Source organism: Chanodichthys erythropterus, chromosome 1, assembly GCF_024489055.1.
Source record: "Chanodichthys erythropterus isolate Z2021 chromosome 1, ASM2448905v1, whole genome shotgun sequence".
In the NCBI taxonomy this organism is placed as follows: Eukaryota; Metazoa; Chordata; class Actinopteri; order Cypriniformes; family Xenocyprididae; genus Chanodichthys; species Chanodichthys erythropterus.
The window spans coordinates 1,305,545-1,319,601 of NC_090221.1; the positions used below are offsets into that span (position 1 = coordinate 1,305,545).

Genomic DNA, 14,057 nt, shown 5'->3' on the forward strand with positions numbered 1-14,057 from the left:
CCTCCGCTTTAATACCAGTTACAGCGAAATAAACATGAACATCTGAAGGTATGTTAAAATATACAGTACAACTTACTGAAATCCGTATCATGTCTCGTGTAATCGCTCAATCAGTGCTTCAACCTCAATAAAACAGCTTCAATGTCACGTGACGTCACATTTACCTCAGAAAAACACATTCAGTGACCATAAACTCATTAGTCAGCTAGAAAAGTGAACTCTAATTATATAGAATATGTAACGGTGCATAGCTATATTTATCTTTCTAATGTTCTTCAATATTTAATGCATGTTTGAATAAATCAGCCACGATTTAAATAATCATATTTCTACTCAATTTGTTTTTTGAAATATAAACATGTAATTCTAAACTTTATTTATGATAAAAACATTGAGTGTAATTTAAGTGTTTGTATATAAATAAGTTAATTTAACTTCAATATTATTATAGTAGTACCAGCTGACTCTGTGTAGTTTACAGCATTAGTTGAGAGATTTTTTTCCTCTAGAAAATTTGCCATGTGCTGAAACTGAAATACTGCATCCAAAATAATCGAAATCAAATCAAATCGTAATCGAAAGCATGTGAATAGTAATCGAATCATGAAAACTGTCAATACCCATCCCTACTGCATATGATAATTCATTCTCTGAAAGTAGAACTGAAATGACATTCATTGATTAGTTAAAACATTTTAAGTGCACCTGAAGACTTTTTCTAGCCATGTATTTTGTCATTGAGGATTTCTTAAAAATACTGTGTAAATCTCACACCCCTAATTATTCCTCTTAAACCCACTTCCTCTGCCTACACTTGAGAGCCACGCCCACATCTCAACATCCAATCAACAACTGACACAAGACCCATCCTACGTATTGTCTTTTTCAATAATCCGTTACGCTCGGATGTATGGCACTATCAGGAAGAAAAGATCTGTGGCTACTTCAGTACTTAGTCACAGTTCACCCAAAAATGAAAATTCTGTCATTAATTACTCCTCCTCATGTCATTCCAAACCCGTAAGGCTTGAGCTCGTCGTCTTAATTTGTGTTCTGATGTTTTTGAAGAAATCTGAGCGATTTCTGACCCTCTGTAGTAGGGGTGTCCAATCCTGCTCCTGGAGGGCAACTGTTCTGCAGAGTTCAGCCCCAACCCCAATTAAACACACATGAACCAGCTAATCAAGGTTTGTTTTTAGGCATACAGGAAACTTCCAGGCTGGTGTGTTGTGGAAAGTTGGAGCTAAACTCTGTCTATAGAGCAGGGGTGTCCCAACTAGGTCACTGTCCTGCAGTCTACGCCAGTGGAGTCCAGAGGCCCCCCAACACTGCACCTTTTGCGTCTGACACACCCATTTCAGGTCTTTGCATCTCTACTAATGAGCTGATGATCTGAATCAGGTGTTTGATTAGGGAGACATGGAAAACATGCAGTGTTGGGGAGGCTTCAGGACTGTGGTTGGGAACCCCTGGCCCACGCAATTGACTCTTCTTTATTTCCCAGAAAATTATGGATTAATTTTACAGTCTCTTTACTAACTTTTTGAAATGTCAAATGGAGGGACAAAAATCTCTCCGATTTCATCTTCATTTGCATTCCCATGTTTGGAACAACATGAGGATGAGTAATTAATGACAGAATTTTCATACTAACCTTTGACTTTGAAAATTAAACGGATTAAATATTGCTTTCTTGTTCTAACTGTGATTGTCTACTGTTTTAGGTGCATCTCAACCAATAGGAAATGTCAACTCTCTCAGTGGCGCCGCCCCCGGAACGCAGCGGATGTTCCCTCAGACACAAGGCATGATGGGAATGGGGGTGGGCCAGAATGCTGGCCCAACCACTGGACCCTCTCCGGCTGCCAGTCAAGCAGACATGAGCCTTCCATCCTGTGCAGGCGGTCTCGACGTGCAGCAAGTCCTCTACGCCAACATGCCCATGCATCCCTCCCATCCCAACCAGCAGAGACCACAAATGTCCGCCATGTCTGCCGCTTACCGACAGAACGTTCTTGCGGCCCAGCAACAAGCACACTTGAAAAACCAGCCCAATGCTGCCATGATAAAGCAGCAGCAGCTGGCCCGTCTGCCCAACAGCATACCCAACGCCATGGCTAATAGCATGGGTTCTGCTATGCCAACCAGTATCCAGGGTGCCTTGCCCACACAAGCCCAGTCCTGGCAGCAGCAGCCGCCCCAGCAGCATCCAGGTCTCCAGCCTGGCTCTGCTAACGGAGGCATGCCAGCAGGTTTCCCCAACTCCGGTTTCCACATGCAGTCAAGATTGTCCAAACTTCCCAACAACACCCCGTTTCCTCAGGGTGCCATGGGAAATAGTGCGGCAGGTCGAACCTTGGCAGGCATGAACCCTGGACAGATGATGCCTAACATTAACCAACAACGGACAAATATGCCCCAACAACTGCCCGCTCCTGGCCAGCAGACGGCCCAGCAGGGGCAGCCGCAAGTGCCGCCTCAAACCCAACAGGTTCTGCCTGATTTGGGGCCCTTCAGCCAGCCACAGGCCGGACCCAACCGCACCGCTGGACTTCAGTGCAATCAGACTTATCAGCTCAACAGGACAGCCAATCAGCAGCTCCAGTTTAGCTACAATGCCCAATCGGGAAGCAGCTTGTCTGGATTTCCTGCCGAGACTGACCTGGTGGACTCTCTGTTGAAGAATCAATCGACTCAAGAGTGGATGGACGATATAGACGAGCTGTTGGCCAGTCACCAATGAGTGATAACGGAGCCAATGCAGGTGCCTTCGGTAGAAAACATGAACATCCGGTTTTGGATGTTACTGCTCGTATCACGGTCAGATCTGCTGTGTTCTCTATTGAATATGTATATGGTGTATATAATAGAAGTCGAGTAGAGCACAGAGCCTACGTCACTGAAGTATTCTCTGGACTGGAAGTTTCAAAGAGGGAAACGCTCTACTACTGAACCTGTGGCTCAGTAAAACCACTGAATTTGAATGAGTGTGCTCTCAGGCACACGTTCAGCCATTCATACGGTTGTGTTGCCTATGTGTAGGCAAGAGGAGGGTCTCTTCAATGTCAGGAATGTCTTGACACGCTTCCACAGGCCTTAAATTTGCACTCTTGAAGATTCACAATATGTGATTTTAGAGTAAAAGTCAAACAATAGTTCACCCAAAAAGTCATTTGCTCGCCCTCAATGTCGGTCCAAAGGTCCTGTAGGGCCACCTTCCAAAATTAGCGTTTAATGGAAAATGTGTTCATTATTCATTAATTATTACTTCATTAATTAAACTGCTTTGGTGAGGAGCAGCTAATTTGACTCAACCATCTCCTAACCTTAACCCAAAAATGAAATTTCTGCCATTACTCACCCTTATGTCGTTCCAAACCCATAAGACCTTCGTTCATCTTTGGAACACAAATTAAGATCCACGTGACTGCAGTGGTTCAAACTTAATATTATGAAGCAACGAGAATACTTTTTGTGCACAAAAACAAAAAAAATAACGACTTTAATTCAACAAATTCGTCTCTTCACTGTCAGACTCGTACGCATTGCAGCGCTTCCATGTTTGTCCGAACGCTGGCTCGTTATTGGCTGGCTCCTGCGAACAGGCGTTGGCCAATACAGAGCCGGCATTCAAACGTTGCAACGAAAATAGCATAAGAGAATGATTAATTTATGCACAAAAGCAAAACAAAGCTTTATTCAACGAAGTATTCTGTTCGCTTCATAACATTGTCACGTTCACTATATTAACTGTTTTTTGTTTTCTGGAACTTGAATGTGGTAATTTTGTTGCTTTCTATTGAGGATAAAAAAAAAACTCGGATTTCATCAATAATATCTTAATTTGTTCTGAAGATGAACGAAGGTGTGGAATGACATGAATACGAGTAATTAATGACAAATTTCATTTTTGGATGAACTAACCCTTTAAGGGCCATTTACACGACACCATTTCAAACTAAAAATTACATTTGGGGGCCTGAAATCGTAAACTTTTGAAAGTTTTCGATATCATCTAAGTGTAAACTACAAAAAGGCAAGTTTGACAAAACAGTGACGTCATGCACGTGTGTTACGTGTTCAGTCTACAGGTGCGTAGCGTTTCAGTACAAAGTGACATCGCCATCTACCGGCCTGGCAGCAGAATACAGCGTTTTTCGCATACAGACAACAACGTTGTCAAAATTATAAAAAATAGACTTCTGTTTGAACGGGGATCGTTTTGATAACCTTGTCGTCTGTACGTGAAAAACGCTATATTCTGCTGCCAGGCCAGTAGATGGCGATGTCGCTTTGTACAGAAACACTACGCACTGATCATCCGTCGCACCGTCTCCTTTTTATGTTCCGCTGAAAGCGGAAGTCATATGAAGAGTTTGGAAAGACATTAGGGAATAAACTTAAATTTAGGTGAACTGTCGCTTGGCGTACATGGTTTGTTCCACATGGATAGTTTTGCATTGACTAAATTTAGGAACTAGATGCTTTAAGATGCGTTTGATCAAGTAGTGATGGCTTGAAGGAGTGTAGATGAGACGTAATAGTGAAGAGGAAGAACATTTGATCTGACAAACTACAGTTCTCCAGTGAAGGTGGACTTACACGTTCATATGTTACACTACACTTTTTAATATTTCTTTTCTGGAATTTGAACGGATTTGGTAAGAGGGTTAATATTCCTGTTTGTTTTCTCCCTCTGATGTTACATAAAGGAGCGTGGATCCTAACCGGGTTACCTGAACTCTTGCTTCATCCCAGATTCTGTGACAGGATTTCATGTATATTTATATTTGTTTTTTTGGGGGGGGGGTTTTGTATGTATGCAGTTTCTATTGTTCAGGAGAAGATAGATCTTATTTTTATATGTACATTGTTGCAAATTTTTGTAAGTATTTTATACTTTTTATTATTATTCTCTGTAAAACGAGAGTATTATGTAAATATAGTTCTCTAGAAATGGGCTTGTTTGGTGTGTTTATTGAGTGTTGTATGCATCTCTTGAATGATTTGTGCATTTTAACCTGGAGTATTGAGTTTTGGTCATTTTAATCAAGGGAAAAACCCCTCTAAGCTCTCGCTGTACCTGCTGACAGATTTGACTATTAGTGATGTAATGTAATATCTGACCCGCCCAATCCATTCATACTGATATAAGTGATTAAGGAAGAGCCAGTGTGTGTGGTTTGGACACCGAGAGAGAGAGAAAAGCATCTGTTCTCATTGTCCTCTGGAATGATGCTGGATCAGGTGGTGCTGTTAGCAGCGGTCACAGTGCTGGGATTGCTGGAACAAGGTAAAGTCTGGAGATGAAGTCAAATCAATGTTTGTCAGTATGTACTGTCATAGGTTCAGAAAAACTACAGTATGATGAAACATGCTTGAGCAACATTCTTTCAATAGGACAGAAGGTCTAAGAATGAACAATAGTTGTGGTGTTGAATGTGATAGCTGGACTTTAAACTAGTGAGTGATAAGAGTGTAAATCATGTTACGCCTTGCAAATGGACTGATAAAAAAAAAAGATACTAGAAATGAGTGAACAAGTATGAAATGCACTCTTAAGTTCTTTTAAAAACAACACTAAATGGTTAGACGTTTCAAATAAGACCTCTTGAAATTGTTTACTTAAAAATTTGTCATTTGTTCCAAACATTTAATTTTAAGTGAATTAAGTTTGACACAAGATATTTTGAATAATGTTGACTTCAATTGGCAAAATTTTCCATTTAAGCTTGAGAAGAAAAATCACTCAGGAAAGATTATTCGTCTCTACAAACAATATCTTTTTGCTTCTCGGTTGAATGTTTTTGTTTTAAGGATGATCTATTTTTAAATAATAAATAGGATGATCTATTTTTAAATATATTTCGCAATGTGTCAGAAATGTACAAAAATCCGTTTAAAAACCGCGTTTATAGAGCTGTGGTAAACGTGTTTCCTTCCCTCCAGCGTACTTCTCTCTGAAGGTGATCTACGCGCGGAGAAAGTACTCGGTTTCGCCGCCCGCCATTACCGGACCGCCGGAGTTCGAGCGGATCTTTCGAGCACAGTAAGTTCGCATTTACATACCTGACATGAATGCATCGATGACTTCCCTCCTTTGTCTCATTTGTATGTCATATTCTTGCTTTGCCAGAGCGAACTGTTCAGAGTATTTCCCCATTTTCGTCTTCTCACTTTGGCTGGCTGGAGTTTTCTTCAGTCAAGGTGAGTTTCTCTGAACTGAACCACCAAGCATTATCATCAGGTGGACTAATGCATACTTTGTTCTCAAAGAACAACATATTAATTAATCGTGATAAAATGCAGCTGTAATTTTTGTTTTATCAATAAGACTAGCTCAACAAATATCAGATATTTTGAGCTTTTGAAAAGCAACCCAAGGTAGCTCGCCTGGCCAAGCTAGTTAGGCTGGCATGTTTTGGTGGTTTATCATTACATTTAGCACAACATTTTTTAGAATTCCACCGAGAAACACTGTACTGAAAATGTTTTGATTTGTTTACAGTAATGGAGAGCATCTAATTTTTCATTTGAATGAATGAAAATGCTAGGATTTTGAGGTATTCGGTCTGCTCTGCTGGTTTTAGAGGGGTTTTGGGGCACTTGACGGATGGTGAGTCTAGCAAACCGCCTTAGAAAAGTCTACAAAAGGGAACTTTCCCTTGTGAGAAGTGTACAAATAATAACCAAAGCAACATGGCAGAGGTAACTATAGATTAAAAAACCAAAAAAGTCTATCTTGATTAAACAGTTCTCACATCTGACATTGGTTTATCACCATAATCTGATATCTCACACCACAGAAAATGTTTTTCAATTATGCAAAACAGTGCAGTCCTGTTGCTGTGTTGTGCTCTTTAAAAACACCTCAGTTCAGATCTAAACTAATTAAAAGGGCCTAAATTAAGGTGGTGCTAGGTTAATTACTATTATACACTACTAAAAATAAAGGTTCTTGATTGGCATATGATTCATTGAAGAACCTTTAAAGGGTCATGAAACCCTAAACCAAAATTTCTGAGATTTTAACAGAGGTATGTGTGTTGAACACCATTGAAGACAATGTTAGCATGTTAGATTTAATAGTAGGGGGGAAATGGTTAAATTTTAGTTTTTATACGCTATTTTCGTCTTCCGGGTTTAAAATCTTCATCCTGTCCCCGTCACAGGCTGTGACGTGGCAGAGCACGATAGTACTTTGATGACTCATCTGTGTTTCATAATTATTACGAGACTGACTTTTTTTATCCAATGAGAAGACACTCTCTTAATTATTCATGACACCACGTGGATCTTTCCAGTGACGAGGACGGTTAACGGCACTAAACAGCGAGAGAGACTGACTGACTGACGCAATTCCGACTTGATCTCACGCAATCCCGACTTGATCTCACGCAATCCCGACTTGATCTCACGCAATCCCGACTTGATCTCACGCAATCCCGACTTTGATCTCACGCAATCCCGACTTTGATCTCACGCAATTGCGACTTTGATCGCACGCAATTCCGACTTGATCGCACGCAATTCCGACTTGATCTCATGCAATTCCGACTTTGATCTCATGCAATTCCGACTTTGATCTTGCGCAATTCCGACTTTGATCTAGTGCATTTCCGACTTTGATCTCACGCAATTCCGACTTTGATCTCAGGCAATTGCGACTTTCTCATGCATTTCCGACTTTGATCTCGCGCAATTCCGACTTTGATCTCGCGCATTTCCGACTTTGATCGCACGCAATTCCAACTTTGATCTAGTGCATTTCCGACTTTGATCTCGCGCAATTCCGACTTTGATCTCAGGCAATTGCGACTTTCTCATGCATTTCCGACTTTGATCTCGCGCAATTCCGACTTTGATCTCGCGCATTTCCGACTTTGATCGCACGCAATTCCGACTTTGATCTCAGGCAATTGCGACTTTCTCATGCATTTCCGACTTTGATCTCGCGCATTTCCGACTTTGATCTCGCGCATTTCCGACTTTGATCGCACGCAATTCCAACTTTGATCTAGTGCATTTCCGACTTTGATCTCACGCAATTCCGACTTTGATCTCAGGCAATTGCGACTTTCTCATGCATTTCCGACTTTGATCTCGCGCAATTCCGACTTTGATCTCGCGCATTTCCGACTTTGATCGCACGCAATTCCGACTTTGATCTCAGGCAATTGCGACTTTCTCATGCATTTCCGACTTTGATCTCGCGCATTTCCGACTTTGATCTCGCGCATTTCCGACTTTGATCTCGCGCAATTCCGACTTTGATCTAGTGCATTTCCGACTTTGATCTCGCGCAATTCCGACTTTGATCTCAGGCAATTGCGACTTTCTCATGCATTTCCGACTTTGATCTCGCGCAATTCCGACTTTGATCTCGCGCATTTCCGACTTTGATCACACGCAATTCCGACTTTGATCTCAGGCAATTGCGACTTTCTCATGCATTTCCGACTTTGATCTCGCGCAATTCCGACTTTGATCTCGCGCATTTCCGACTTTGATCTCGCGCAATTCCGACTTTCTCATGCATTTCCGACTTTGATCTCGCGCAATTCCGACTTTGATCTCGCGCATTTCCGACTTTGATCGCACACAATTCCGACTTTGATCTCAGGCAATTGCGACTTTCTCATGCATTTCCGACTTTGATCGCACGCATTTCCGACTTTGATCTCACGCATTTCCGACTTTGATCTCGTGCATTTCCGACTTTGATCTCGCGCATTTCCGACTTTGATCTCGCGCATTTCCGACTTTGATCTCGCGCAATTCCGACTTTGATCTCTGAACTGAGACGTTGTTAAAATTATATTTTTATTTTTTAATTCAGTGGCAGAAACACGCTTCCATTTAAAAAGGTGCTTTAGATTATTCAAATGTTTTTCACACTAAGAAAATAATGGTTCTTTTAAAAATTGTTTACTGAAAGGTTCTTTGAGGAACCAAACATGGTTCTTCTGTGTGATACGAACAAACCCCAAATCCAGCATAAGAAACCTGATGATTTTCTCTCTCTCCAGCACTGGCAGTGTTCTTCGGGATCCTGTATCTTTACGGCCGGTATCTGTACTTCCACGGCTATGCGGAGTCCTCTCAGGGCAGGTAAAGCGCTGTGTGTCATCAGTTGTGTTGATGTGTGTCCGGTCGTGTCCTCAGCTGTTACTGTGCTCTGGCAGGCTGGAGCCGCTGTACTTCAGTGCTAAGATGCAGTGGGTTCTGATCGCTCTGTCCGGGCTGGGCGTCATCTGCACCATCACACAGGCCTATCTGGGGCTGGACCTGCTGCTCTCCTTCACTCATGTGCTGGGCCTGACCGAACACACATGAGAAACAAGCAGGAGATCAGGGTTTCCTTCAGAAGTTGTTCAATGATTTACATGCAGTCAGAATAAGTTTATGTATCATTACATTTATGTATCAAATATAGGATGTTAATTAGAGGACAATCTTTTTGCATCATAAATACAATTCAACATTTTTCTTTTTTTTTTTTGGTATAATTTTACAAAAGTTACAATTTAACCAGAAATGACGCACAATAAAAATATTCTTCAAAGTGATTTTTAGTATTATTTAGTATGTTTTCTCTGTATATCACGTCTCATATTTAATCTCACTGACACTGTTGTCTAACAAGGTAAACAAGCACATTAACTTTCGAAATAAATTGAATTTGGTGGAAATGCTCCAGACTGCGCAGACAAACTTATCCAAGCCCTCAACTGATAAATCTAAAGTACATTTATTAATACGAAATTTGAAACCACTAAAGATGGTGTTAATATGGCTACAAACAATCAAATCAATTACATATTTAAAAAAGCAGCACATAGAAGTGAATTGAAAAAGGCAAAACATATACTATAAAAAACACCAAAAGATGAAAAATTTGACTCGGACTGCAAAACGTTGAGGAAAAAAATGATCAAATCTGAAACCTGAAGAACCAAACAACACCGACACCAGAACTGAATAGTGTTCAGAACTAAAACAACATAAGGACAGTTGGAGTGAAAAAGCGACACCATTTGGCCAATAATTTACAAGAAATATATTCATAATCAGTTCTGGGATATGTGGAATAATCTGAGCACAACAACACATACCAATACAAGATTTGGACAAAACATTTTGCAAACTTGTATAAAGAAATCCCACCAACACAACACAACGACAATTATAATCTGATCAAACTAAATCTACAAACTTATGAAGACACAATTAAAAATAATCAAAATCCACTTGACTTCCTGATTACACATGAAGAATTGACAAACAATTGGACTCTAATAATTTCTGAGCCGTTTGTGTGAGCGTTAATCTGAGGAAGTGATTTAACTGTATTTTAAACTATAGAATTTTCATTTTTGGGTGAACTAACCCTTTAAGGAAGTCTATAATTCTGTCATTAATTACTCTCCCTCATGTCGTTCCACACCTTCGTTCATCTTCAGAACACACATTAAGATATTTTTGATGAAATCTGCATAGACAGCAATGACATTTCCTCTCTCAAGATCCATTAATATACTAAGTGGTTCAATATTAATATTATAAAGGGATGAGAATATTTTTGGTGCGCCAAAAAAACAAAATAACTACTTTTTAACAACATTCATGTCAATAAAGATAGATAGATGGATAGACTGAATTGTCTCCATCTGTATACAGAGTTTTGTATGTTTGACCACTAGGAGGCGCTACAACTTAGTAGATCAGTGTGTGTGTAGACTAGATCAGTGTGAATTCTTTGTGTTTATGCTGATCTTATTTGATAAATGCTGAAGTACTGACATTTTCCAGGACATTTCAGCTATATATAGAGCAGAAACACTGGAGGCTGAGATATAATGATGTGATGTTAATGAATATGAGATAGAAACTCTTGAATGAGGCATTGCTTTTGTACAACCGCACCTCAGAATCACAAAAACTGGTGGACCAAATTTTATTGGACCAAATGTAATTTAAATACATTTGTCAGTTCAAAATCTGATTTTCTGAAATGAATATGCTGAGAAAACAGACCATGAGTGGACATGAAAAATAACCTGCGGCAACAGTGTTGAAGTAGCCCAATTCTGCAGGAAAACCGTGGACTTGGCAACACTGAAGATCTGTAATAGCGCCCCCTACCTACATGGATTGCTGGAAAATTCCGTCAATGGAGGGGAAAGAGTTAATAAACCTCTACAAATGGATCCACAGTAGTTTCACAACTGAAACTAGTGGAAAAGAGGGGAAAAAACTCAATGGCAAAATCAGCAACTGCACGTGCTGCTAAAATTAGATCTGCATTTAAGAGCTTCATCCCTGACAGAAGCTGGAGATGGAGGTAATGGTGAACATGTGTCTGTGTTAAGAGTAACTGGAGGAAATAATGAGGCTTTGTGACATTAAAGAGAGAGCAGCGCACATCTGTGGGATTTTGCCACTCACAAAGTTAAAATATATAGAAATATTTTAAAGGGTTAGTTCACCCAAAAATTATATTTCTGTCATTAATTCCTCACCTTCATGTCTTTTTACACCCGTAAGACCTTTATTCATCTTCAGAACACAAATTAAGATATTTTTTATGAAATCCGAGACTCGTCCATAGACGACAACATAATCAACACTTTCAAGGTCCAGAAAGGTACTAAAGACATTGTTAAAACAGTCATGTGACTGCAGTGCTTCAACCTTAATGTCATGAAGAGACGAGAATACTTTTTGTGCGCAAAAACAAAACAAAAATAACCACTTTATTCAACATTCGTCTGTCCCGTCATTCTGCTACATTCGTGATTACGACCAAACATGTTGATCATGTGATCATTGTCAGCCAATGCTGAGCTGGCATTCGGACGTAAACACAGAAGCTCAGCAAACGTAAATAGCGTAGCAGAATGACGGGACAGACGAATGTTGAATTAAGTGGTTATTTTTGTTTTGTATTTATTCAACATTCGTCTGTCCCGTCATTCTGCTACGCTATTTACGTTTGCTGAGCTTCTGTGTTTACGTCCGAATGCCAGCTCAGCATTGGCTGACACTGATCACATGATCAACATGACACATGCGTGTGATGCTGACGCAGGAGCCGGCCAATAACGAGTCGCTGTTTGGTCGTAATCACGAATGTAGCGGGACAGACGAATGTTGAATAAAGTGGTTGTTTTTGCGCACAAAAAGTATTCTCGTCTCTTCATAACATTAAGGTTGAAGCACTGCAGTCACATGACTGTTTCAACGATGTCTTTAGTTCCTTTCTGGACCTTGAAATTGAGTCACATACCTCTCGGATTTCATCAAAAATATCTTAATTTGTGTTCTGAAGATGAATGAAGGTCTTACAGGTGTGGAACGACATGAGGGTGAGTAATTTCTTTTTTGGGTGAATTAACCCTTTAAGGAGCTGTATGTAGAATTCAGAAACCCTTGTTATTAGTGACACCGGTGGCCGTTAAGTGAACTGCAGCAGCAGCTTATTGCACACGTAACACACAAGAGACTGAACGTGATTCAACATCCCGATACACTAACAAAATAAAGCTCTGTGATTCACCGGCATCATGTCATTAAAATGTCACTCTTATGATAGTTTGATTATAAAGTATATTTGAGACTATAGTTGGAATGAACTGACAGTACAGAATTTCAGCTTTATCCTGAACATTGTATAAGCATTAATTTGTTTCATGTGTCGTTGAACAAAAGATACGCTCTTGGGAGCGAAAACATCACATCCTTATTTCCAGGCAAAAATGTAGCTGTAATAAGAAAACTGGTTGAAATATTGGATTATTCATGCGCACACTGACTGACTGATCAGTTAATGAATGTGAATGCATGACTTTCTCTCCTCCGAGTCTGTCGAGGGCAATTGGTTTAAGGTGGTATTTTTAGCAGAACATTATCAAGAAATATTTAGGACAGCGAGACAGTAATGTGTGTTTTAAGAGTCATTTAGATGTGTGTGTGATCTGAGAAACAACAGTGTTTATCTCAGAGATATGCTCCAGAATAATCTTAACACTTAAAACATTTTCTGGATTTATGCAAAAAATGATTAGATCTTACAATATAATTTGCATGTAGACGGAAGTCTCTGTCGAAGGTGGCGAACAAACACAGTGTTGATGTGCTTCAGTGTTTGTGTTGGATTGGTGTTATCAGCAGCAGGATGCAGAGAGCTCTTGTTAAAGGTGTCATGTGACGCTGAAAGCTCTCGTTTCCTTTAGCTGTCCTCAGCTGCTCATGTGACCCGACTGAGCATCCAATAGCGTTTCGCTGTTTCCTGAATGATTGTGAGACACCTTAAGTCCAGAGTGTTTTATTAATGAAATAATATAATCTGACACACATCAATGTTGCTGTGGTGTATTGTGAGGTTTTGTGTTTTTATTTTACACACACACGTGAGGTTTTTACACCACTACATGAGAACCAATGGGGCGAATATTTCAAGACCCCCGAAGGAGCCATTCAGACTTCATTGTCTCCCTCTCTCTTTCTCTGGCTCAAACACACAGGTGCGCGTTCTCCAGATTCACACTGATTTCAGCTGACCTGACCGTGTGGATAGGAAGTTGTGTTTTTAGCGAACAGGAAAAAAAATCATATGGGATTTTTGCTGCTTCCTGATGCAGGAAACACATTCAAGGATGCAGAAGGGGAGGGTGTGTGTGTGTGTGTGTGTGTGTGTGTGTGTGTCAATGAAAGCGAATACACATCTGTATCACAACAAGAACAGAGCAAAGAGTTTAACACAAATATTGTTGGAATATAAATTGTCTGTAAACATGTTAATGCATGATTTGCATATTCATGTATTTTATGGAATCCTGCAATATTTATTATAAATGATTTATCTCTGCACATCATCATTATTGTATTAAATTCATGTTCCTCATAATCTTGAATCAGAATATCTTCCTCTTGCAGCTTCTCGTCTCTGATGATGAGGGCGGGGCAACCTGTCACTCACATGAGATCCACCAATAGCAAACCACAACCATCCAATCAATTCCCCACAGACACAATCAAGCCCCGCCTACATTTGT

At 40.1% G+C, this 14,057-nt stretch overlaps 2 protein-coding genes across 3 annotated transcripts in view; both read left to right on the forward strand.

The window, feature by feature from the left end:
* Positions 1-5,024, forward strand: part of maml1 (mastermind-like transcriptional coactivator 1) — a 25,622-nt gene extending 20,598 nt beyond the window's left edge. For both annotated transcript variants that reach the window (XM_067384597.1, XM_067384605.1), the window contains exon 5: positions 1,725-5,024. In XM_067384597.1, the coding sequence (XP_067240698.1) occupies positions 1,725-2,743 (1,019 nt within the window). In that variant the 3' untranslated portion in view covers positions 2,744-5,024. The remainder of the gene's footprint in view (positions 1-1,724) is intronic.
* A 115-nt stretch (positions 5,025-5,139) lies between these two features.
* ltc4s (leukotriene C4 synthase) lies at positions 5,140-9,563 on the forward strand. Its single transcript, XM_067384618.1, has 5 exons — positions 5,140-5,293; positions 5,950-6,049; positions 6,137-6,207; positions 9,030-9,111; positions 9,186-9,563. Exons 1-5 carry the CDS (start codon positions 5,233-5,235, stop codon positions 9,334-9,336), a joined length of 465 nt encoding a protein of 154 aa, XP_067240719.1. The 5' UTR covers positions 5,140-5,232; the 3' UTR covers positions 9,337-9,563.
* Positions 9,564-14,057: the final 4,494 nt, after the last annotated feature.

Bases quoted from the DNA above. Each gene is read 5' to 3' on its own strand.
- ltc4s (XM_067384618.1), top strand. From the start codon at position 5,233: ATGATGCTGGATCAGGTGGTGCTGTTAGCAGCGGTCACAGTGCTGGGA. The intron at 6,208-9,029 runs GTGAGTTTCTCT...CTCTCTCTCCAG, and splicing joins TGGAGTTTTCTTCAGTCAAG to CACTGGCAGTGTTCTTCGGG. The intron at 9,112-9,185 runs GTAAAGCGCTGT...GTGCTCTGGCAG, and splicing joins GCGGAGTCCTCTCAGGGCAG to GCTGGAGCCGCTGTACTTCA.